This window comes from Natator depressus, chromosome 2 (assembly GCF_965152275.1).
Source record: "Natator depressus isolate rNatDep1 chromosome 2, rNatDep2.hap1, whole genome shotgun sequence".
NCBI classification, from domain to species: Eukaryota; Metazoa; Chordata; order Testudines; family Cheloniidae; genus Natator; species Natator depressus.
Window position 1 is genome coordinate 211,760,082 of NC_134235.1, and position 26,325 is coordinate 211,786,406.

The 26,325-nt window shown below is 40.6% G+C and overlaps 1 protein-coding gene across 2 annotated transcripts in view; it reads right to left on the reverse strand.

The window, feature by feature from the left end:
• Window positions 1-13,653: 13,653 nt before the first annotated feature.
• Window positions 13,654-26,325, reverse strand: part of TMEM106B (transmembrane protein 106B) — a 29,822-nt gene continuing 17,150 nt past the window's right edge. The window contains exons 5-8 of one of the 2 annotated variants that reach the window (XM_074945844.1): window positions 23,202-23,342; window positions 23,063-23,112; window positions 20,926-20,979; window positions 13,654-19,884 (exon numbers count right to left, since the gene is read on the reverse strand). In XM_074945844.1, coding sequence (XP_074801945.1) covers window positions 19,746-19,884; window positions 20,926-20,979; window positions 23,063-23,112; window positions 23,202-23,342 — 384 coding nt within the window. In that variant the 3' untranslated portion in view covers window positions 13,654-19,745. The remainder of the gene's footprint in view (window positions 19,885-20,925; window positions 20,980-23,062; window positions 23,113-23,201; window positions 23,343-26,325) is intronic. The other variant, XM_074945846.1, reaches the window with a different exon arrangement.

Below are 26,325 nucleotides of genomic sequence, written 5' to 3' on the forward strand. Positions count from 1 at the left end.
CAGAGATCAGTGTCAGAATACCCATAGTATTGGATTGCCTGCTTTCCAGTGGCAGGGTGTCAAGGTTCCTCCCCCCTCTGAACTCTAGGGTACAGATGTGGGGACCTGCATGAAAAACCTCCTAAGCTTATTTTTACCAGCTTAGGTCAAAACTTCCCCAAGGTACAAAATATTCCACCCTTTGTCCTTGGATTGGCCGCTATCACCACCAAACTAATACTGGTTACTGGGGAAGAGCTGTTTGGACACGTCTTTCCCCCCAAAATACTTCCCAAAACCTTGCACCCCACTTCCTGGACAAGGTTTGGTAAAAAGCCTCACCAATTTGCCTAGGTGACTACAGACCCAGACCCTTGGATCCTAAGAACAATGAACAATCCTCCCAACACTTGCACCCCCCCTTTCCTGGGAAATGTTGGATAAAAAGCCTCACCAATTTACATAGGTGACCACAGACCCAAACCCCTGGATCTGAGAACAATGAAAAAGCATTCAGTTTTCTTACAAGAAGACTTTTAATAAAAATAGAAGTAAATAGAAATAAAGAAATCCCCCCTGTAAAATCAGGATGGTAAATACCTTACAGGGTAATTAGATTCAAAATATAGAGAACCCCTCTAGGCAAAACCTTAAGTTACAAAAAAGATACACAGACAGAAATAGTTATTCTATTCAGCACAGTTCTTTTCTCAGCCATTTAAAGAAATCATAATCTAACACGTACCTAGCTAGATTACTTACTAAAAGTTCTAAGGTGCCACAAGTACTCCTTTTCTTTTTACTAAAAGTTCTAAGACTCCATTCCTGGTCTATCCCCGGCAAAGACAGAATATAGACAGACTGAGACCCTTTGTTTCTCTCCCTCCTCCCAGCTTTTGAAAGTATCTTGTCTCCTCATTGGTCATTTTGGTCAGGTGCCAGCGAGGTTACCTTTAGCTTCTTAACCCTTTACAGGTGAGAGGAGCTTTCCCCTGGCCAGGAGGGATTTCAAAGGGGTTTACCCTTCCCTTTATATTTATGACACAGGGAATCGGATTTTCTCACCTCTGTGGTTCATCACCTATCATACCCTTTATTATAGGACCAAGCAAAGAAATGGGACAGGATGCTTTCAACATCCTAAGCATTCGGGGCCATTCCAAAATAGGAGAGGAAGAATAGTTTATGATTCAGCCACTGACTGGTTCTTGGGAAATCTGGGTCCAGCTCTGCCGCTGACTTCTTGGGTGACGGTTGGGGTGCCTTAGTTCCCCGAGGCTGTAAAACAGGATAATACTTCCCTAGGTCACAGGGGTGTTGAGAATAAATCCATAAATAACTATGCGGTGTTCAGATGTTTCAGGGATGGAAACCAAATATGGGTTTGGTACTTTGAATGCAGACATGCTATTAACAGTGTTTCCATGCAATCCAAAAGATGTTACAGTTAGCACACATGTGACATGACACTTCCCCCAAAATAATAATTTGGTGGCGTTTTCTTTTTTAAGTTTTCAAGTAAGTGTCCAAAACACATTTAAAAATTATTTTAAAGTGAAATGACTCTTCCTGGGTGTACTGATTTACAGAGCTTATTTTGTACCTTTAAAATGGAAACACAGATGATGCAAGCTCTCATCAGTATAGATCATCCTTTCCTCATGGATAAGGGCTGTTTATCTGTGTGTCCAACTACTTGAAATTCTATTAAAATTATAGACTTGATTATATTCCATCTTTGTTATATTTAAAAGATTGCATTTCATATGCAGAGCACATTTTAGATTTCATTAGCATGGTCTCCAATTTTTCAAAATGACTTAAAATGATTTGTTTTATACGTCTAATTAAATGATTAAGCTGACAAAGGAAATTATCAAGGGATTTGTAACAGGCAAGAGAAAATTAAACTACCAAGTGACTATCCTTCCTCCGGAAAAAAAGAGCTTTATCAAAGAAATGAATCCATAGTAGAAAAATAAGAGGAGAATTAGATCTTGTTTCATTAAATAAAATGGCTAGAGTTTATTTTTACATATGCATTCCAGTTCCTTCAACTGACACCCCATGCAAGAAATAAATGCTGTAGGATTTGCGAGAGCTGATTCTAGTCTTGATTTCTTTGGTCAATTCACTGGTGGAAGGTTTTCTCATTCTTAATTTCTCCAGATTGTGCTTTTTCCCCCATCACCACCTGCCAACAGCAGAGACAAGGCATTTGCTGTTCTAAATAACCGTACCTAATACAGTTGGCCAAGAACTTAAAATATAGGAGCTCAAAGTTAGGCTCCTAAATCCATATTTAGCCATCTAAATAAATAGCCTAATTTTCAAAAAGTACTAAACAGCCAGCAGCTCCCACTGACTTCATTGAGTACTTTTGAAAAATCAGTGCTCTTTACACACACACACACACACGCGCGCCACATATTTATACCATGATTTCTGAAATAAAAACTATCAAACCATGAAATAAATTGAGATGAACTCCAGCAACAGCATTTTGGTACAGGATTTGAACTGTGTAACATTCTGGGATGTTTGACTCCAGAGTTCTGCAGTAGCCCATTATAGAGTCGGGCCATTTGCAAAATTCAGGTTCAGCATGGCATTCTGGTTTTTGCCCTTCTGTGACAAACTGACTTTACACTTCATTCACACCCCAGGCAGTCTACACATTCATGTTCTTCCAGGGCATGTTCTTGAAGGACAGATATGCTTAGCCAGACAGACACAGGGAAGATTCTAGTTGCCATATTTGCCTGGCTACTTTTTAAATAAATGTCTTTGTTATGATATTTGCTAGGGATCAGGGTCTAAAATTATTAATTAACTAACTATCTCAATGGATTGTGTGCATAGAATGGAAATGCCCTGATTTCGATTAATCTACTCTCTAAACCTTCAAACTAACCAACTTTTTAGCAGTAAATTTCTATAAAGGGAAACATTCATTTAACTGGAGCTTCAGAAGCTGTGACCAGGTATGAGTAACCTCTCTGGAGGAGAATGTTTCCTAGGGTAGCTGGCATGAACAATTCAAATCCCAAATCCAATATTCCAGTGGATTTCGAGCTGCAAAGTAAAGTTTATCAAGAACCTCTAAAAATACTAAGCAAATAAGAACTAGAGACTTCTTGGTAGCTAACGAATTTTAGGTTGACAACACCTACAGCTAGACATTTTTGTATTTCACATCCACACAATGACAAGAATGACATAACACACACCAGTTAGGTCTCCTGTGAGGATGTTTCACCTACACCAAATGAACTGCTAAATAAGACTTTGATTCCTAGTACTTTGGGTAGAGGAGAACACCTCTTATTTCCTGGGTGATGAAGGCTTTATAGGATTTACAGGCTGTCTTCCTGCAATGAAACCACTGGTCTTTGTGCGACTGGTAAAAGACCCAATGATACCCCAGCTATGGACTTCTCGGCAGTTTTCACTCCAGTTGTGCCACAGTCAATATAAAGGAATAGAATCTGGCCCAATACATATAAAACACATTGAAAAAATAAAAATATATGAATTGCTCTGATTCAATGGTTATGAGCACTGAATAAAAGACAGGCAGATGGACAGATCAACAAAGACCTTTATACCAGTTTTATCTAAGTTTCAAGTACTTTTAGACTGGATAGGGAATCTCAGCTTTAGCAGGACCTGAAAATGCTGATCCATTTCATGAGGAAATTATAGCACAGGGAATTGTCCACTTGAGATGAGGCCAAACCAAAACCTCCGAGGCCAAACCACACACAGACGTATATGTGTTCTGTGGAGATTGGCAGGCAAAACATATTTCAAGTCCATTACACAGCGAAAAGGTTAGCATTTAACTTGCCCCTGACTTTTGTTCTTTTATCTCACAGACTTCCCCCCACCCTCTCCCTCCCAGGTTTTCCTTCTCTCATTGTTTACATCGTAAGTAGTTTGTTTTCCCTTACTGAGCAAAACCTTAAACCAGGAGCCTAAGGTATCAGTCTTTGTATATGTCCTGTACGAGCAGTACAACATACATAACATGAGATGATCAACTTATCAATACAGTAACAACCTGTTTGAACAAGTAATAAGTATACTCTAGATTTGAATAGTGTATACAAACTTCAGTTTTAGTGACTCTGAACAAAGCTTGCTTAGACTATGCAGTTTTGATTGTGATAAGAGCTTGTGAAGTCCCTAGCGCCATTCCTTGTAAATGCAGAATTGCTTTCTACATCATATATCAGATTTGTTTGGGCCAACATTAAAGAGCCCATATACTAAGGCTACTACTGCTTCTGCTATTCCATCATCTAACCAATCTCCTTGTTGGAAAAGTTTTCCTGAAGATTAGCCTGGATTTCCTTCAAGTTGTACTACCTTCTGTTTCACTAGTGAAAATATCTGATGGCAGGGGGAACCTAGGGAAGTGACACAAGACTTTTATTCACGCTATTACCTTAAGTGCTTGGCAGTGAGAAATTGCAATTGAACTGTCATGCTACGAGACTTCTTTCATAGAAGGAAATGACTTATTGTAACAGCCACTGATCTGAATGCTTCAGGCTGCTGATTTGTGATGACTACTTCACCCACAAAATGTAACATTCAGTACCAAGGTAGTTCCAATAATGTGACATCTTGCACTAGTAGGTTCTGTAGGATTTTAATTTTGTGTGATGGTACATATACCCAGGGTTAGACAGTGCTATACTGTTTTTGTTTGTTTGTTTTTAAAAGGAAATCATTGCCCTGCCTCCCACAAGGGAAGTATGTGACTATGGCTTTGTACACACTACAGCTTACGTCGGTATAAGTTATGTCGCTCAGGGGTGTGAATAAGCCACCCCCTGAGCGACATAAGTTACACCGACCTAAGTACTAGGTCAGCAAGAGAGCTTCTCCCGCCGACATAGCTACTGCTGCTCGTGAGGGCTGGAGTAATTAAGTCAATTTGAGAGCTTTCTCCTGTCCGCTTAGAGCGTCCGTACTAGCAGCGCTACAGCAGTGCAGCTGCATCAGTGCTATGTTCTGGTGTAAACTCTGTAGTGTAGCCATAGCCTAAGGACAGGTCTACACTACAGACCTATATCGGTATAACCCTCTCACTCGAGGTGTGTGGAAAAATGTGCATATCATTCTTGAGGTCTGGTTTAAAAAGTGATGGTGCATGCGTGGTGTTTGAAAGAAGAATAAAATGGATATTTCATCTGGAGATGGCTATATAGAGAGAAACAATACGAAGAATTGGTTAAGCCACAAAATCTACCTCCCAGATGTTACATTTATAACAGTAGTAGGTGAGCCTTCTAAAGATTAGAAAGTGTATCTTGCTTTGGGATATCAGTGGCACAGACTTCCCACCGTCATAAGATTTCCTGTGTTGCCTCGCTGTGATTGATTTACAAATAACTATGGCTTTTCCCCTGATGTTTCGTGTTTTAGAACGGAATTTGAGACAGCCTGTGCTCTACTCATAATTCAGTGCTTTTAGTGCCATACATTTTTATAAGTGGAGCAGTAATATGCTCACAATAAGATGCTGTGCTGCTTTCTTTCAATAGATGGTGCCATATACTTTTGTGCACTGATGAAGTGTGTCATTAAAGAGTGGGAGTGATTTGCATTAACTTGTAGGAAAACCAAAAGTGGCTGCATGAAAAGACAGTGTTAAAATTATAATAAAACTTCCTTGCTCTTGTCATTTTTTGTCACTATTGTGTTTAAAAGTAACTAGAAGCAAAAATATCCTTTTAGGAAAAGGTATAAAATGCATCATATGTAATCAAGAAGCTAAAACTACTCCCTAGTCCATACATTTTTTCCCTCTTTCCCCAGTTAATCAACAGTTTGGATATGACTTACACAACTAATCATAATGATCTGTTGAATGCATTCCCACTTATACACATTTTAATTTTGAGATATGTAATACTTTCTTAAACAATCACAGTAGCTTCAGTGCCACTATAGTTTAACCATAAAATAACTTAAAAATGGGGTTTTAGTTCAATAAATGCATTCAAAAGAAATACACATTTCATTATTTTTTACAAAGGTGCAGTACTCCATGTTTCTTAGTGAAATAGTTCAGCCAAGTTAATTTTTCTTTTTCTACCCCACAGGTATTCAGAAGGGCATTCACTTGTTTTGCAGAATAAAGGCCTGAAAACATTCCCATTGAGAAAACAATCTATTCGGAATCATAAAAACACAGGACTATGTTTCAATTGCTAGTTAGTGATGGCTGCGTATTTAAAGAGCACCTGTATTCTGTGCAAAAAGGCTTCCAGGGTTCTACGTTTGTCTGTCTCAATGAGACTCTATAAAATTTGCTCAGCTTATAGGCACAAGGGTGTCTCTCGCTTCTCCGCCCTCCCCCCCCCCCCCCCCAAGTGCTAGCCCTGCAAACTAAACCTGGTCTCTGGGAGCCTGGGTTCTTTCTTCTTGTTCATTGTCACCAGTACTCCTAACTAAAGCAACATTTCTTAGGTGCTCACTTTATTTTTTTGCCCTTTAATTATGTCTATAATGCACCCGAATTACTGGTGCTAAAGCCCTTATAAAAAGATGAGCCTTGCAGTGTGTAAAAACTAACAAAACTATTCTAAACCAAGGAGGGAGGGGGTTCCATACATAAATCTACTTGTTTCATTGGGGGCAGGGGCGAGGGCTGCACCATTTACCACTAGGAATGCAATCTTTGGTGAAAAAAATCACATCAGCTCAAAGAAGCTCTTGGACCTAAGCACCACTTGCTGGACTGTTTCCTGTATCTAATTCCATAACAATAAGGCAGTTCTTAGTCCCATATATTTTATCAAAGGTCATTTCTGATTTCCCTACCAACCAATTCATCAACCTGTGATCCCTTGTTCCTGTAGCCAGGGACAGGGAGTTATATGGGCCAGCAATATTCAGGGCATGGGGACCCGGCTTAACCAACGTTACACACACACACGAGTATAAGTTTTAAACAAACAAACAATTTAATACTGTACACAGCAATGATTGTGAAGCTTGGCTGAGGTGGCGAAGTCAGAGGGTGGAAGTGGGTGGGATATTTCCCAGGGAATGTCTTGCTGCTAAATGATGAACTAGCACTCGGCTGAGCCCTCAAGGGTTAACACATTGTTGTTAATGTAGCCTCACGCTCTACAAGGCAGCACAAATGGAGGGAGGGGAGACAGCATGGCAGAGAGACACACACCATGTGTGTGAGAGATACAGAGACACACATGGTGTGTGTGTGTGTGTGTGTGAGTGAGAGTGAGAAACACATTGCCCTTTTAAGTATGCTGACCCCACTCTAAGTACGCTGCCTTTTTAAGTTGATCAGCAAGTTGAGACAGCAGCTTCTGAGAGCAAGCTCCCTCGGTCTGGAGCCCTGTCGTGTGTCCCCCTACTCTATGGAGATGAGGTAAAGGAGCGGGGGTGGGGAGGGCAGGAGCAGGGGAAGGGGGACACCCTGACATTAGCACCCCTCATCTCTCCCCCACCCGCACAGCAAGCAGGAGGCTCCCAGGAGCAGCTGCAAGGCAGAGGGCAGGAGCAGCACACGGCAGTGGGGGACGGACAACTGAACTGCCCGGCCGTTGATAGCCTGCTGGGCGGCTGCCACACAGGGAACTTAGGGGAGCTGATGGGGGGCTGCCGGTCCACCCTGGTTCAAAACCCCCACCAGCTAGCTGCAATGGGCTGCTCTTTCTGCAAACAGTAGACAAAGCAGGTGACTGCCAAACAACGTTATAAGGGAGCAGTGCGCAACTTTAAACGAGCATGTTCCCTAATTGATCAGCAATATAACAATGTTAACCGGGACGACATTAAGTGAAGAGTTACTGTACTAACTTTCTGTAGCTGTTCTTCGAGATGCAGTGCACCTGTCCATTCCACCCTTGGGATGTGCACACCCCGTGCACAGCCAGAAATTTCTCTCAGTGGTAACCATAATGGCAGCTTGAGTGCCCTTGGCTGCCAGGCACCACTGCGCACCAGTATAAAGGATCCAGATGCCCCCCGAGCAACGTCAGTTCCTTCTTGGCAGACAACTCCAATACCAAGGGGTAGGAGGGTAAGTCATGGAATGGACATGTGCATAACCTTTAGTTCAGAGGGGGCCCAGATGAGCACCCCATCCCAGGACAAACACATCCATCATCAGTTCAGCGAAGGCTAAGGGTGGACAAATGGAATGCCCGCCCAAACACTGTGTGGGTCCGCCCACCAATTTAGTAATGTTAGTACTTGCAAGGGCACAGTATCCAGATGGTGGCAAATTGGTAAATAAACGGAGGCCAGACAACTTAAAAGTCCGGCGATGCAGTCACAAGTTTGGACTCTTGTGTATGGAAGAAAAGCTCTGGTGTCAGTAGAGTCCAGCACCGCTCCAATAAACTCTATCCTCTGCACTGCACAAAGGGTAGACTTAGAAAAGATGACCAGTAGACCTAGAGCTTTGAAGGTTGTCTGGATGAGTTGAACCTGAGCCCTGGACTAGCCCTTGACTAGCTGTTTGACCAGATAAGGATAGACCTGTACTCCTAGTCTCCTCAGGAATGTTGCTACCATAGACATACATTTTGTGACAACCCAAGTTGCTGCTGACAGGCCAAAAGGCAGCACAGTGAACTGGTAATGAGAGTTCTTCACTATGAACCCGATAAACTTTGCAACTTTGATAAATTCCCACGTGAAAGTAGACATCTCTTAAAATCGAGGGTGGCGTACCAGTCTCCAGGGAGGGAATAATGGAAGCCAGGGTGAGCATGGAAACAATCTTTTTCAGATATTTGTTGAGCTGGCACAGGTCTAAAATTGGTCTGAAACCTCTCTTTAGTTTCAGTATTAAGAAACAACAGAAATAGAACTCCTTCCCTCTGACACACTCTGGAATCTCTTCTATAGAGAGATACCGTCCTGGATTAGAAGCTCCTTGTGAGAGTGGTCTCTGACAGAGATGGGAAGGGAGAATGGGAGGCAGGAGTAGAAATAAATTGGATGGTATATCTCACTTCCACAGTGCTTAATACCCAGTGATCTGAGGTAATTCGGGACCAAATCACTGAGAAAGTAGGAAAGGCAGTTTGCAAATCTGGGAAAAATGGAATCTGGCATGGCATCCTCAAGTGTCCATCAACATGCCTGTTGAACATCCCCTGGATGTCTAGATGGTGCAGGCACTGATGCAAAGGCAAAATGAGGAATAGGTCTATACCAGCAACCACTACTCTGCTTTTTCTGCAGTTCCTCCCAAGGAGCAAGGGCAGAAGAGGTCTGCTGTGGGTGAAAGTGCTTTCTGGACAGGACTGGAGCAGACAACCCCAAAGACTTTAGAGTTGTCCTAAAGTTCTTCAAGCTGTGGTGCTTACAGTTTGCTCTGAAAACAGAGAAGACCCATCAAAAGGCAGCTCCTGTAAAGTCTGTCAGACTTCTTGTGGAAGCTCTGAAGACTACAGCCAAGAGCTCCTGTGCATGACCACTGCAGAAGCCATGGACCTAGCTGCCGAGTCTGCTGCGTCCAGCACAGCTTGCAGGAAAGATCTTGCTACAGATTTCCCCTCATCAATGAACAAGAACTCATGCCTAGCATCCTTTGGAAGCATATCTCTAAGCTTTAAAATTGAGTCCAATACATTCAAATCACACCAGCCCAAAAAGCACTTGCTGGTTGGCAATCCTGAGTTGCAACCCCCCAGTATAATAAACCTTTCTACCAAACAGATCTAGGGTTTTTTGCATCCTTTGACTTTGGGGTTGCTCCTTATTCCATTTCATTGTCCACTGACACCACCACAGAGCCCAGGAATGGAAACAGGGAAGGTTGTGTGAGAGACAATATAGGTAATCAAACACCTGGGAAGGCACATAGTATTTATGTTTGGCCCTTTCTGAGGTAAGGGGAAGACATGATGGGGTATGCCAGAGAGCCTTAATAGGATTCATAAATGCCTCATTCATAGGTAAGGCCACTCTTAAAGGCCCTACTGTGGCCAAAATGTCAACAAGGTGGTGTAAGGATTCTTTAGCCACCTCCACCTTGATCGCTAGGCTTAAAGCCACACTCTAACAGCTCTTCGTGAGCCTCACGGTTATTGGGGGAGGCAAAATGAACCCGGAGCAGTTTTCCTCCTTTCCTGATGAGAGAAGCACAGGCTGAGGCTGCTCTTTCTCCACTAATTGTCCAGCAGGGTGCTCCTGCACTACCTCTTGCTGCTCACCACTGGTCCCGGTACTGGGCTCAGGAACAGGCAGTGCCTAGTGAGTAGGTGCCCCATGCCTCTCCAAGGACCGCCTCCCCCCCAAAAAAGACACACATCATGTATGACCTAGAAACAATGGGGAAACCCCATGGATTCCAAAAAGGCCATTGAACTGGTGGAGGGCCTCAGGGACCAGCCTGGCCACCCTCTTGATGATACTCCCAAATGTCTCCTAACAGTGTCGTAGTGCCTTAGTACGGAGTAGCAAAAGTGGCTCCAAAGCTGGGAGACATAGGAGCCAATGTCCAATTCAGAGGACGACACTCTCCCTCTGCTGACCACAGAGGAGCTGCTCCAGGAGACCAGTGCCAAGTTGAATGATGCAGAGCAGCCAACATTGCAGACTTCCCCTTCAATGGTACAGACGTGCAGTTTGAGGCAATGGTTGACACAGTACTGAGCACTGCACTGATGTTGCTGGCGCCTGTGTGCTGCTGGTACGGAGAGCACAGTCTCCTGCATTTGTTATGCTTATAAGAATCTTTTTCTGCAGAAAAGGCAATACGCCGCATTTATTGAAGATACAACAATCAGCATATGCATTCAATCACACCACACACACACACACACACACACACACACACACCGTGCCACCAGTCAATGTTATAGTTACCAGTCCAAAGTCTGGATCAACCAAGTGGCCAGCTAGGTTGACCACCGGTAGGGAGGAGCCGGGTTCAGTCAGTCACGACACAATGCACCAGGAAAGTCATGGCAGGACGAACCCAAAGTTTCATGGCAAGGCACCCTGTTTACATAGTGATTTTCCTTCATTGGGACCAATGAATTTTGCACTGTCATGCTGTAATCAATTGTTGTTTGACGAGTGCTTGTCTTCTTGACTTGTCCTTCTTTATCACAGCAATCTTGTCCCCATTGATAGGGCCTGTCTCATCTTAAGAGTCGTCAATCTGCCCTCCTCTGACATTTCATTAGGGGCGTGTTGCAGCCTCCTGGCGCCCTTGCATCTGTTTCTGGTTCCTCCCTCCTACATCTGGCTCAGTGATGGCCTTCACACGTATCTCTTCACACATACATTCCTCATTCACTCACAAAACAGAATTAATTTACACAGAACATTTTGAATAGGAACATCAAATTGCAATGCACAAGAAAACAATCATGGCATTCTTTTACTTATTTTAAAATGCTAAACCTACAACAAAATAGTGACCTTAAAACGTCTGTTACTGCCTTGAAATCAGCCCAGACACAGATTCTGGCTGATGCATCTTTACCAAATGGCCCATTAGGCCATTCCTTTCTGCTCTTCAAAAAGGGTGGCTGGGAGGATATGACCAAATCATGCTCCAATACATTTAATACATGCTACATCATCATCTCAATACTCTTTATCCTTCATTCTAAATCATACAAAATGCAAGCAAAACTCCTACTACTACACACTTCTGGAGAAACTGGTACCAAAAGGCTCAGCAAATCTTTCAAGGCCCCAAATGCCTCTTGCATGTCAGTATCAAGATGGTCTCAGGACTGTGTGGTGCTACACACAGAAGGCGCTCCCTCAGGAGACTGTAGAAGGCGCTCCCTCAGGCACCAGACTCAACAGCACATGTTTTGGTATCAGTCAATGGTGCTGACTTCTGCAATGCCAAAGAAAAGGAAGGCTTAGGTTTTGGCTGCACTCTACTTTTATCCCCATGCCTAGATGACTTCAGTGGTAGCAAGCTTCCCTTGTCAACAGTCTACGTAGAAGTCTTATGCCGCTTAGGCACTGGGGAAGGTGAGCACTGTTGGGACTCTGGTTAGGAGAGCGCCTCCTATGTTGCCAATGCAAAGGTATTTGGTGCAGAGTCTGACCATGTCCTATAGTCCTTCAAGAGTCTGTCTGACCAGGCTCTGACAGAGGCCTTAAAACCGCTTCAATGAGCAAAATCTTTATCCTGGCTTCTCTGACTTTGTCCAAGGCTGAAAGTCTTTGCAGCTCTGGCAATGATCCAAAATAGGAGCTTCACTAAGAGACTTCAAGGAGCTAAGGCATCAGCCTAGTACAAGAGATGCAGGGCTTGAAGCTCGATGAGCAAGGCATCCAGCAATGCAGAGTAATAAAAAAATCCAACTGAAGGCAAAAATGAAAACTTCCACTAAGTACTAATATAAATCTAGAAGCTATCTACAATTGTAAATTTACAATGAATACTCAGAGCACTGGCTAAAGCAAGTCAAGCTATTCCAACAACAATCACAGGCAATGAGAAGGAGCAGAGGGAGCTTGGGGATGGTGGGGCCTTTTATACCGGCATGCAGTGGCACACAGCAGCAGAAGGTGCTCGAGTTGCCCCAACAAGTACCTCTGAGGGAAAAATTTCCAACGGTGAGGTGCACATACAAAACAAGAATGGAATGTATATGGGCAATCACTCAAAGAATAAAGCAAGACAGCTACAGAAATCTAGGAAAATAGCAGGGATATACTCAAAACATCCTCTCTTTTGCATGAAATATCAGATTCACAACTGGGGGCAGGGGGAGGGGAGGAGAGGATTTACAAAGGCTCCGAGAGCAGTTAGGCATCTAGTTCCCATTAAAGTCCATGGGAGTCAGGCACCTAACTGCATTAGTTGCCTCTGAAAATTCCACCCTCATTTTTTCTTTTGTTAGCCCCCTCAATTTACCATACCAAAATGAATTCATTTGCACTTACCCACTAAGTTACAGGGCTAACATTAGCCACGCTCTGTTCACAGGCTACAAATCATTTACATGTTCCATCAACAATTATTTATTCTGCCTATGTAACTATTCTTAATCTTATTCATAAAAGAGAACAATGCTGTTAGACTTTTGTAACATTGGATCCAAACTATAATTGCAAGTCAGACACAAACTACACCATTCTTCCCCCATTAATGAGATATCACCTACATCTAGGGTTTGTTACTTACTGCCTAACAGCTGACCCCCTTCACCCCCAAGATCTTGGTGTCCTGGCCCTATCTTCCAAAATCACAGAGAAACATCTGCTTTTTTTTTTTTTTGGGGGGGGGGGGGGAGTATCAGTAATTCCACATTGGTCAGAGATCAAAACAAACTTCTCTCTTCCCCTCAGCCCCCCAGATATCCCAGCTGACTCCTAACTACGCCCACCTTTGCCTCCTATCCTTATAAATTTAAAACTGTAAACTCAAAACTCTCACACCACAAGTTATTCTAGCATCCACTTTCTGGCCCATTAGGACAATAACTCTTGGACTGACGTTAGTGGAAGTGCATTTAGAAACCAGACTAATGGCATTAGTGACAAATTAATCTGTTTATATGTTGGGGGGGGGGGGAAGGAATTGGAAAGTGTTAAGAATGAGAAAGGGTCTTCAGTATATTTTAATAAACCATGTACAAGACTTATTTTGAATAAGTTTTATTTTTCATTTCCTTTAAGTTATTGTTCATACACTGGTGTTATAGAATTTTCCTTTATCAACTTGGTAAACTAAAGCATAATGGACAATGTGTATTGTTTCGCTTTAAAGTAATCCAATTTAGCAATTATGTTTCTTTTAAAATAAACTAGCAGGTAAAAAAGTAGATCCTCAGGCTCATACAGGCTTGCTGCTAAAGAACCTCAGATGTACATACAACACTATGAAACTTAATCCATTAATGTATGAAAACTCAAGACATGAGAAAATCAATTTTATTAGAAAACATTGGATTAAAGTTAGTTATTAAAAAGCTACAGGATCCAAGTTTACTTTCAAAAATTAACTTTTAATAGCATTCTTTCCACGAGTGCACAATTCCTTTTAAAATTCCCATTATGAAGTCCCTTTCAGAACTTTAAACACAAATAGTGATATAACTTAATATTCCCCTCAGTTTACTAACATTTTAAGACAACTGATGCATGTCCAAATACACTGACATATGAAAGATTTACCATGCTTGATAAACTGAATGCAAACAGATTATATTTCCCACACAATTACAAAAGCAACAGTTACAGCTTCTATATTACAAAAATATAGATCACCTATTAGCATCTCTATACATATATTTAGCAATATGCATTTTCTGTACAATGAACACTAATAGTGGTTAAATTGGTGGAAAATTACTTATTAAAACAAAATTAAAGGACTCAGTAATTAAGTGGCTTAATTAATATATAATGTAAAATCTTTAATGTCCAATAGACAACTACACCAAAACTGTAGACTTGTTCCCCATCATCAACCATAACAAATGGCAGTATAGTTACTTGTGCACTACCAATACCTAAAGCAGTGACTCAGCATTTTACTCCAGTCTAGGGAATACTTTCTGGTATTCACAGATCCCACACACTGGGGCTTGTTCTCTGCTCTCCACATTTCTTACCAATTAAGAACTGTTTCTGACAGATAATGATGGGTTCTTGATAATCTTAAGTACATCCATGTCCCAAGCAGGCCCATACAAGAATAGAATTCCATGGCCAGCAGATAAAAAAAAAACACTACTATTTCTTACCCTGTCAGTATAACCAATTAAATAAATTAGGGTTTAAGGGTTTCCCAAATGAAACAGTGTATGATGTTTTTGTAATACATCTAGTTGTTACCATTCCAGTGAGCAAGACAGTTCAAGACTGACCTAAAAATCATTCTAAATAATGAATACTATTACCTTTAGACCTCTTAACACACTAAATTCATGTTTTTAACATGCTGAATAAAAAGTCTATTAGTTACTTATTATCCCAACACATTTCTGATTAATACAGTTTAAAGAAGGTAGGTTTCCCCTTCTAGAAAAGGAATATATCTTAAAGTCTTGCCAGACATGTAGTATTTTGGATTATTTTTTACTTAAATTATGACAAGTGTCAACCAAGGGCCTGATCCTGAAAACCTTACTCATGTAATTAACTCTTGCACATTAACTAGTCCCACTGAAGTTAACAGGAATATACACATAATAAATGGGTTGTGGAGTCAGGTGCCAGGTTATTGGCAGACAAAACTTACAAAATGTTTTCTGGTTATAGACTTGTTACACACATTTAAGAGAACTTCATGTTATATTTTTCAGCTTTTAACAACGGCAACTGAAAACATTTTGCCTGTAACACTCAACACACCATCTCCAAACATCTCAATCGTATCACCCTTTCCAAGGACATATTTCAGTAATCAGCTGGTAGCACTAAGTCCATGATGAAAATGTAAAGCATCGCTGGTAAAGTAGTCTGCTCTAGTCACTGTACAGTAAAACACAAAAACAATGTTTTGAATTATACTACTATTTAGCAGATTACTCACTTGGAGAATTTCAAGGACAGTTTGTATCAAAGTTGATCAGTGTGTGTGTTAAAATAAAGTTGCTAAATATAACAGCAATGTTAATATTAAGGTAATACACACATCAGAAGTGCATTAAAACTGTCAAACTATACTGCATAGCAAATTATTACAAGCACACTGACCTCCACATTGCATAATTTTTAAAAATTATGCAATCTTCTACCAAAAAGAGTCTCCAGATGAAGAAACAAGTTACAAATGTGGTGGAACATCTGGAAGGCATTTTTCTTCCACAATTCATGAGTAACAATGAATCATGGGCTCTGTCTTTCAGAACAAAAGTTGCCTTTGGAATTCCTCTACTGTGTATTCAAGCAGCAGATCTCCAGTGTTTGTAGAATACTTTTTTCTTTTCTTTTTTTAAACATTTTGATAGCATATTTTAAATTAAACAGGGTTCAATTTTTCTAGTTAGAAACAGATCAAAGTGTCTAGTAGCTTATTGACCTAACATGCCATGCAGTTTACTACAGCATAAAGCAAGCTTTTAGTTTTCTAAACAATGAATATATTTGACAGTTATGTTTTAAAAGCACATTTTCTGTTTAATGTCATAACTGCACATAATTTATTATTTGTATTACCATAGTGCCCGGGATCCTGGTATTTGACCAGGACTGCTCTGTGCTAGGTGCTGTACAATCACAGAATAAAGAGGTGATCACTGCCCCAGGAAGCTTACATCATCCCAGTCATATTTCAATAGAGTTTCTATTTTAGAGTGCAACAGATCTGCTACAGAATAAAAACTATGAAAATGCAAGTGACAAACTATACCAGAGATATTGTTTGCATTACAACAGTGCAACTTTAAAAAGAAAATGTCTTACATTATAGCACCAAGTTACAAATAAGATACAAGAAAATTACACAAACATTTTGGGAGAGTGGGGAGTCCAAGTTGCAGTTAGGATATTCATCTTCCTCAGCTCAAGAGAATTAGGACTAATTTCTAGGTTTCCTCAAGTGCAACCAAACAGTTGGGATTAAAAGAGTGGTTTTTCAGTATAATCTGAATTTCTCTTTAAAAAGTTACTTGTATTTAACAACATAAATGACCCCTAAGGAGAAGAGATCAATCCAGTTAAGAGTAAGTGTATGGGTCATTTTTAACCAAATACATCTGGTATCAGCTGTTCTAGTGTACATTTATATTAGCCTCTCCCTTCACCCCACATCGCAGTTCCAGAGTCATTTCCAAGCTAACCCATTCCAATGGATGCAAAATAAGCACCTTAATTTAAATTGCATATCATCTCCTCAGAGACTTTGTGGCCAAATAAATCAGCATTTTACGAACCAAATTATACAAGTAATTAGTAGCTTTTGGGGCGTCTATGAAAAGAGAATGCTTTCCAACCTACGTTTCTTGTACTATTTCAGGCCCTGATTCTGCATAAGAACTCGCTCATTAGCCCCTATCATACACTCAGGAAGATCCCTTTTCAGAATCAAGCCCTTAGCAGTTAAATATTAAGAACTCTACATTTTTGTCATCTTGAACCAAAAGTTTCTTAGCTGGACTAGCCTAAGGAAAGTAACTAGCTTTTACACAGATGTATTACCACTGACAGCACTGTTCACAGAAAGACACATTTTATTAATGGATCATTTTCTCAAAATAGCCAATACCAAGAAGCTTATGTAGAAGTAAAATTGCATAAGAGTTTCAGTCTATTTCTGAACCCACAGTTTTGCTCACAGAATGTTTTGTACTGTATCATTGGCAGGTTGTAGCCTTAAATCTGGCATGGCCAGATCCAGAAAGAAATACACCATGATTTAGGGAGATCCTGCAGTGGCAAAGTGCTCTAGAGGTGGCAACTCTTACCACACACTACTCTCTGCTGCTGGCACAGGGGCCTGGCCAGAGCCTCTCTATATCCCAGTCAATGGCTGAGAAATCAGCCCTTTTTAACTGTCAGCAGTTAACTGCTCCACACAAATACTGCTACAAGCTCCGCACACAGCCATCTTAGTATCACCAATCACCAAACCCCACCCCAGGCATGCTTTGTTACTGCCAGGTCAAAGACTGGGCATTTGCAACTAAATGTTTATGTATATAAGAGCACTAGGTTATATTAAGTGCAGTAAAACTTTTTTGATTCGGATTTTACACCATTTTTCGAGTTTACAACCCACAACCAAAAATATTTTTAAGGCGGCAAAAAGTAACTTGGTGTTGAAATGCCAGCATTGTGTCTTCTGGTTCAGTGTGACCTGACCAGCACTATTTACAGAATTGTGATGATTTAGAGTCCAATAACGCAGAGAGATATAGGCAGGCACACCTTCGCACACATGCAGAACCCTTAGCAGGACCGTCACTTATAGCAGAGTAACTTTTTTTCTTTTCTTTTTTTAATTAAATTGTGAAGTTTAGCTCCGTATAACAAAAAATGTGAAGGAGAAAACAAAATACAAAATTACATTTTTAAACTTTCAGACTATTTCTTAACTGAAAAGTTACCTTTAGAATATAACACTACTGCCAATGAACTGGATTCGTATTTCTAATATCCTATGTTAGAAAGATATGGAAGCATTAAAGCGGCAGTACCTATTATTTAAAAATACTGTTCATTTTAATTTAACAATCTAACCACTAATAGCACAGTATACATTAACCTGTAATTATCCAATTTAGAACTAATTAAATCAGGATTCTTTTAACTAAACTGAAGACATTATTTGGATTGAAGTAAAAGAACAAAAAAGTGTTTTAAAGACATTAAAGGTAGTCTCCAAAAATCAAAGTAATGTTAAGATTAAACATAAATTAAATTATGCTCCTCACAAGGTGAAATGCACAAGCACACAGTTCTGCGGCCAATTATACCTGGCATTCAGTGACACTGAAAACATTTACTCAGGATTATTTTGGTTTGTTATCAGAAAGTAGCCACATCTGAGTTCTTGTAGTTTAGTGTTTGCATAGGTACTTGCACTTTAAAATAAATAAATAAATAAAAAAGTCACTCTCCAATCTCATAATGTGAAGTGTGACAGCTCAAGAGGATTTGGGCAACTACTGCTTATTCAGTCGAGAGAGATGTTAACACTGACAAGTAGTTTAGGTACACATTCTTTATATTTTAAAGCGATTATGATTAGTTATATTTTCAGTTTACACTTAGCTGCCCAAAAGCCATATCTAGATTTCCTATGTATACTGTTTAAGTGATTCCGTGTAAACTTGAAAGTGATACACTTGTACTCCAAACTACTACTACAAAAAAAAGGGGGGGAATGGTAACTTTATGCATTTTATATTTTTCGTTATCCAATAGAGACTTCAACATTCTTTAACTAAGTGATGAATTTTGCAAAGCAGTCATGAATGTGTGTCATATGCATGATTCATTTTTAAAAATATGAATGTAATGAACATTTTCCATAACTTCCCATCCTGGGACACGGGCAGAGAAGAGGTAGAAACAAAAACAAATGAACAGTAGCCAACTTAACACCAGATCCAAAATTCCACATTCAAGGAAAACAAAAACTTTCATTCAAGTCAATAACAGTTTTGTTTGTGCTTAAGGAGAGTGTGTGTGTGTGTGTGTGGGGGGGCACAAGCAGTTAACCTGTAACGGAAGCATATCTAAAACAGAATTCCTATACAAAGAAAGTTGTATTGTCGTAAGTTTACTAATGCATTCTCAAGTTACCACATATACAAGACATATCCAGACACTCTAAAGGAAACCGGTGACTTAAATAGAAGCCTTGATCTGTACTACTGTGTTACAGTTTCCGTTCTCAGTAAATAACTTTTAGCTTATATATTTATTCCTCTCTCACAAATGTTCCTTAGTGACATTGTTTCATCTATACAGCTAAATATATGCACATTTACTTTAAAAATCTTGTAGCCACATTGTGCTGTAGGCAATAATCCAAGCTCTCTGTCTGAAAATTTAAGATGCATTTTTTGTAATGAAACAATCCGACAGAAATATCTACATATCATAAAAGTAAACAGAAGGGGAAATACACTGTTCAACAATTGTGGCTATATACATTTTGCACTTTTCCTCCTCCCGCAGATCGTATTGTAAGCGAACAGACCCTTCAGGGTTGCTAAACTTTACACACACACACCCCCTTTTAAATAGTAGCAAACCTGATCAACGTTTCTACTAAGACGAAGTCTGGCAGCAACAACAGCCATCTTTTTCTTCCTGCATCATCCACTCCGCCACTTTTACTGTGGAGGTCGAAGTACGTTTAGATATTCTGACTGGCCCATTTGATAAGTCGTGTTTCCACCACAGTCTACATACTGGTATCTCTCTTGGGATATTTGTTCAGAGTGGCCAAAGTAAGAGGTCGTCACTGTCACTCTTAAATACAGACAAAAAGAGAAGAGACGTTTGGTTTGTAAAGGCTACAGAAAAGGAATTTGTGAGATGATCAGTATTGTAAATCAGATATACATTTTCTTCAAAAAAAATTTAAACAGTTTATATAAATAAGCAATTTTTATTTCACATTAGTGGCTAGCTAAATTTTAATTAAAAGTTAACATTGTACTACATGCACAGAACTACTATTATATGTGACTACACTATACTTGGAGAGGATGGTGAAACCAATGAAGTGGTATCAATTTACCCTAGCTGAAGATCTGATCCATAAAACACACTCCTAGCATATCCTGTTGAGTTTTGTGTTTTAAAAATAGTCATGATGGACTGTATTCAATGTTATTAAGACAAAGTGTAAAAGCCCAAACTTTGATCTATTTTTTTTATTATCTGGGTGCAAAGGTAAATATTTACATCCAAACCATCAAAATATTCAACACCTCTGGTCTTCACACCAACACAAGAAACTGGCAGCAAGCTTGAAAGAGAGACAATGTATACAGGTGGAGAAGGGACAGTTTCAGGTTTAAACTATATGGGTAAGGGACAGTTTCAGGTTTAAACTATAAAACCCAGGGAGACTTTTGTAATTTTTAAATTATAAAAAAAATACTATAACCCTGCCTGCAAGTGAGCACAACTCATTTTAAAGGCTTTCTTAAAAACTAATTTAGCAAATATGACTTATCAGACCAATGGTCCTGGAGACAAAAGGTCTCCGGTCATAGAGCAGACAGAGCACTGGCATTGGCTGTGCAAGTTTCATCACACTTCCAGGCTCCATGTTAAGGCAAGATCATATTTAAACAGCAAATAATTTCTTAAAAGCTGAATCATGCAAAGGAACGATGACCCATTTAGTAATTTTTAACACATTATAAATTAAAATGTTTATTCATTTTATATAGAATATATTTCCCCCCATATTTAAGAACATTGTAGATGAAATTTTTTTCAAATACACTGAATGGCTTCACTAATTACTTTTATGCACAAATACAAGTGATCCATACTTACTGCATCATGACTACTATGTTATGCACTTTAATAGATGGCAAGGTACAGTAATCACTGAAATAACAAAACCAGAATTAGACTAATCAAGTGATAAGATTTAACAAGCTAAAATACAGAACTAAAATTCTAATAGAGAGGATATTTATGTGCTCCTTGGTCTTTAAAGAAGCACTAAGTATGAAGAGCTGCTATTAATGTAAATTAACTATAAAATATTTTTAGTAAAAAGTTGCTACAAATAGAGCATATTGGCATCTTCTCTACACACAAATCCCTTTTTAAGTTTACATGCAAAAAGTCATTCTATATAATTGTAGATTTTTTTTTTCCTGTTAACTGCTTTTTAAAGTGGGGAAAGGGAAAGACTGTATTTTAACAACAAATGTTTAGTCATAGGCTTGCAATTTAAATTTAAATTTCAAGCAGGGGATAGCCGGGCTCTGTAACCAATAGTTCAATTTAAATCTCAAGATATGGGCAAAGAAAGCACAACAGAAAAGCCTCAACACATCACTAAGGCTATGTTCACACTACAGCTTAAGTCAGTATAAGTTATGTCACTTAGGGGTGTGAATAAACTGCTCGCCTGAGCTACACAAGTTACACCGACCTAAGCTCTGGTGTGGACAGAGCTATGTCGGCGGGAGGGCTTCTCCTGCCGATATAGCTACCACTGCTTGTGGGGGCTAGAGTAACTAAGGGCTTGTCTACACTTACATTTTATAGCACTCTAACTTGCTGGCTCAGGGGTGTGAAAAAGTCACCCCACTGAGCGCAGCAAGTCTGAGTGCTTTAAAGCCCTAGTGTAGATGGGCTCCAAGTGCTGGGAGCCGGGCTCCCAGTGCTCGGAGCTAATCCCCTCGTGGAGGTGGACTAGCAGGAGCGCTGGGAGACCTCTCTCCCAGCGCTCGCACACGACCACACTCGCACTTCAAAGCGCTGCCACGGGAGTGTTCCCACCACAGCGCTTTGAAGTTTCCAGTGTAGCCAGGCCTTAAGTCAAAGGGAGAGCTCTCTCCCATCAGCTTAGAGTATCTCCACGAGCAGCGATGCAGCTGTACCACTGTAAGCTCTGTACTCTAGCCTAAGATTTCTGCCGGACTCCTGGTGCAAAGTTGCAAGGGAAAGAGTCAACAAGGTTGGCAGGCTTTTTTGATTAACATTTTGTGCCCACCCATTTTAAATTTGGACATTAAGGAACATGAAAAATAATTATGGCAGTAAGATTCCGAGCTAAGTTATGTATTTGAATCATTAGACTTGTATGTATTCTTTTAAAAAGTGCAGAAAATACAAGTGTTTAAGCATTTGTAAGCTAAGTTCGTATTTCATATTTATTCTAATGTTTATTAGCAATATTTTTTTTAAATTTTCTCCAAACATACCAAGACACTAGTTCTCATTGAGTACTATGGCTTAGACCCTGCAATTGGTGTCTACAGTTGTATCAAATTGTAACTTTTTTTGACTGTGTTTGAATTAAACACAAAAAGCTCATCTGAAAGACGTTCATGGACAAAAGATTCTTCATATTATGGTAACAAAAATGGCAGAGTTAAGTTTTACCAAACTACAAAATTCAGCTGAAATTTCAACCCAAATACATTTCTTTTTTGAAGTTATAAATGAACAAATGCTTATAAACTGTCTCCTCAATTGCAACCACAGGAATTACACCATTGTACATCCGTAGTGACATCCATAGTCCAAAGAGAATAAATATAAGGGATATAATCCCTTATGTTTGCATCATAAATCAACTCCCAGCCAGACAGTTAGTTAGGAAAAAACTTTTTCTTGGAGCAGATTATTGTAAATTAGTCCATTACAAGAATTCTGGCACCCTTCTCTGAAGCACTGGGTGCTGGCTAATGCTAGAGACAGGAAACTAAAGTAGATGAACCAGTGGTCTGATGGGCATTGCTGTAGTCAATGTTCCTGTCTACCATTCATAAAAAAGCAGTATTTGCTTTACTACTGTATATTTAGTAATTTCTAATCCAAATATAGCACAAGTACAGCAATGTGGTAAATGTTAGTTTTTTAGTGGGCACCATATATAGCATCATTAGTACAATGTTGTATACACACACACACACACACACACACACACATATTTTAGAAGTCAAACACTTACAACATGTAGCTCATTTCATCCTGTATGACTGTGGGCACCATATAATCAATCTGGAAAAAAACCCCAACACTAATTCAATGAAATGATCAGAAAACACAAGATCAAATATGGCTCATTTCAAAAACATATCCACATTTACCTGCTTCATATCCAGTGGACCAATGTTGGTGATATTGTTTAGCCGGGCCTTCCCAATAACCGTTTTTGAAAACTGAACTTGGGCTGTAACGTTTGCCACTTCAACAGAATAATAATTGTTGTTTGTTATATTTAGGGTGTTCTGCCAAAAAAAAATAATAAAATAAAATAAAAAGAGAACTTTAGAATTGCCCATCATGAGTTTCTTGAAAAATAACAGTTTTGAAAATTGTTGAGCAGAAGACATTAAAGTGTCTCATATCAAAGTGAAATAGTTGCATAAATTATCTTTTGCTTTATCTATCTAACTCTGCCTACTTTTCTAAACATTATCTTAACAGTTACAGTGTTTCTCAAATGCAGCCACCAGGGGCTTTTCTCTTGCGGCCACAACCTCCTCAGCTGTGATGGAAGGGTGGGAGCGAGAGGAAGTGGCAAAATAGCGGCCCTTCCCTGTTGCTCCTGGATGGACTGCACTGTTGTTACTGGGGCTGCCAGCAGGGGTTGGGCCTTGCCCCCCTCTGGAGACACCTGGGGCACAACACTGGAGGAGGAGCAGGCAATTGGTGAGTTCCCCACTTTCCCAGGGGTGATGGGGCTAGACTTTGGGCTTCAGCCCTGGTGTGACGGGGCAGCAGCAGGCCTGTTGCTCCAGCAGCATTGCTTCAGGCTCCAACCCCGGGCTCTGTCCCCTGGCTGTGGGGCTTCGGGAGCCGGCCACAGGGCTTCAGGCTCCAGCCCCTGCCTGCCTCCCCCAGCCACTCACCCATCCCATCACCCCAACCCAGGTTTAATTTGTCCCCAGACTTGCCAGGGCTGAGTAAGGCTGCTGTGAAAAGTGATACTTTTAAATAAATTACAAGGATTTGGACATGTATATGTGCATATTTATTTGTTTTTCCTAAAGCTAATCAAGTACTTTAGGGGAAAAAAATATGAGAGCGGCCACCAGCCAAAGTTGGTGGCCACACTCCGAGTCCACCAAAATATCTGTACTGAGAACCAACATGTTAAAACATGTTTTAAAACACTAGGTAGCATCTGGTGAAGGCAGAGACAGTGGTGTTTTCACAAATGTTAACTAATATTTTTACTAAATCTCATTTCTTATAGGATAAACAAGGTCTTAAATGGCAAGAATGTGAGTGTGGTAGAAATATACCCAATTTTTCTCCTTGCAATATCTGTCAGCTCATTAATTTATGCAGGCCGTAACAGGAAATTCACTTCTGTTCACATAAAATGAACAACTGGGTTTTCAGCAAAGATTCCAACTCCATGAAGATTTGTGAGAGAAAGGAAAACTGAATCTACTTTCCCAGTTCACAGGAGGACGTGGATCTGTAATGCATACACTACATGGGGAGCATTTAGCTATTGTATCCACAGAGTAGCCCCTTTTCTTAGCCTCCTTCCAGCATGCTGCCACCTCTGCACCAAAATATGAACAAGAGGCTGCTCGGCAGCTCTCCAACACCACTTTCTACAAGCCATTACCCTCTGATCCCACTGAGAGTTACCAAAAGCATCTACAGCATTTGCTCAAGAAACTTCCTGAAAAAGCACAAGATCAAATCCGCACAGACACACCCCTGGAACCCCGACCTGGGATATTCTATCTACTACCCAAGACCCATAAACCCGGAAATCCTGGGCGCCCCATCATCTCAGGCATTGGCACCCTGACAGCAGGATTGTCCGGCTATGTAGACTCCCTCCTCAGGCCCTACGCTACCAGCACTCCCAGCTACCTTCGAGACACCACTGACTTCCTGAGGAAACTACAATCCATTGGTGATCTTCCTGATAACACCATCCTGGCCACTATGGATGTAGAAGCCCTCTACACCAACATTCCACACAAAGATGGACTACAAGCCATCAAGAACACTATCCCCGATAATGTCACGGCTAACCTGGTGGCTGAACTTTGTGACTTTGTCCTTACCCATAACTATTTTACATTTGGGGACAATGTATAACCTTCAGATCAGCGGCACTGCTATGGGTACCCGCATGGCCCCACAGTATGCCAACATTTTTATGGCTGATTTAGAACAACGCTTCCTCAGCTCTCGTCCCCTAACGCCCCTACTTTACTTGCGCTATATTGATGACATCTTCATCATCTGAACCCATGGAAAAGAAGCCCTTGAGGAATTCCACCATGATTTCAACAATTTCCATCCCACCATCAACCTCAGCCTGGTCCAGTCCACACAAGAGATCCACTTCCTGGACACTACAGTGCTAATAAACGATGGTCACATCAACACCACCCTATATCGGAAACCTACTGACCGCTATTCCTACCTACATGCCTCCAGCTTTCACCCTGACCACACCACACGATCCATCGTCTATAGCCAAGCTCTGCGATACAACCGCATTTGCTCCAACCCCTCAGACAGAGACAAACACCTACAAGATCTCTATCAAGCATTCTTACAACTACAATACCCACCTGCGGAAGTGAAGAAACAGCTTGATAGAGCCAGAAGAGTTCCCAGAAGTCACCTACTACAGGACAGGCCTAACAAAGAAAATAACAGAACGCCACTAGCCGTCACCTTCAGCCCCCAACTAAAACCCCTCCAACGCATTATTAAGGATCTACAACCTACCCTGAAGGATGACCCAACACTCTCACAAATCTTGGGAGAAAGGCCAGTCCTTGCCTACAGACAGCCCCCCAACCTGAAGCGAATACTCACCAACAACCACATACCACACAACAGAACCACTAACCCAGGAACCTATCCTTGCAACAAAGCCCGTTGCCAACTGTGCCCACATATCTATTCAGGGGACACCATCACAGGGCCTAACAACATCAGCCACACTATCAGAGGCTCGTTCACCTGCACATCCACCAATGTGATATATGCCATCATGTGCCAGCAATGCCCCTCTGCCATGTACATTGGTCAAACTGGACAGTCTCTACGTAAAAGAATAAATGGACACAAATCAGATGTTAAGAATTATAACATTCATAAACCAGTCGGAGAACACTTCAATCTCTCTGGTCACGCAATCACAGACATGAGGGTCGCTATCTTAAAGCAAAAAAACTTCAAATCCAGACTCCAGCGAGAAACTGCTGAATTGGAATTCATTTGCAA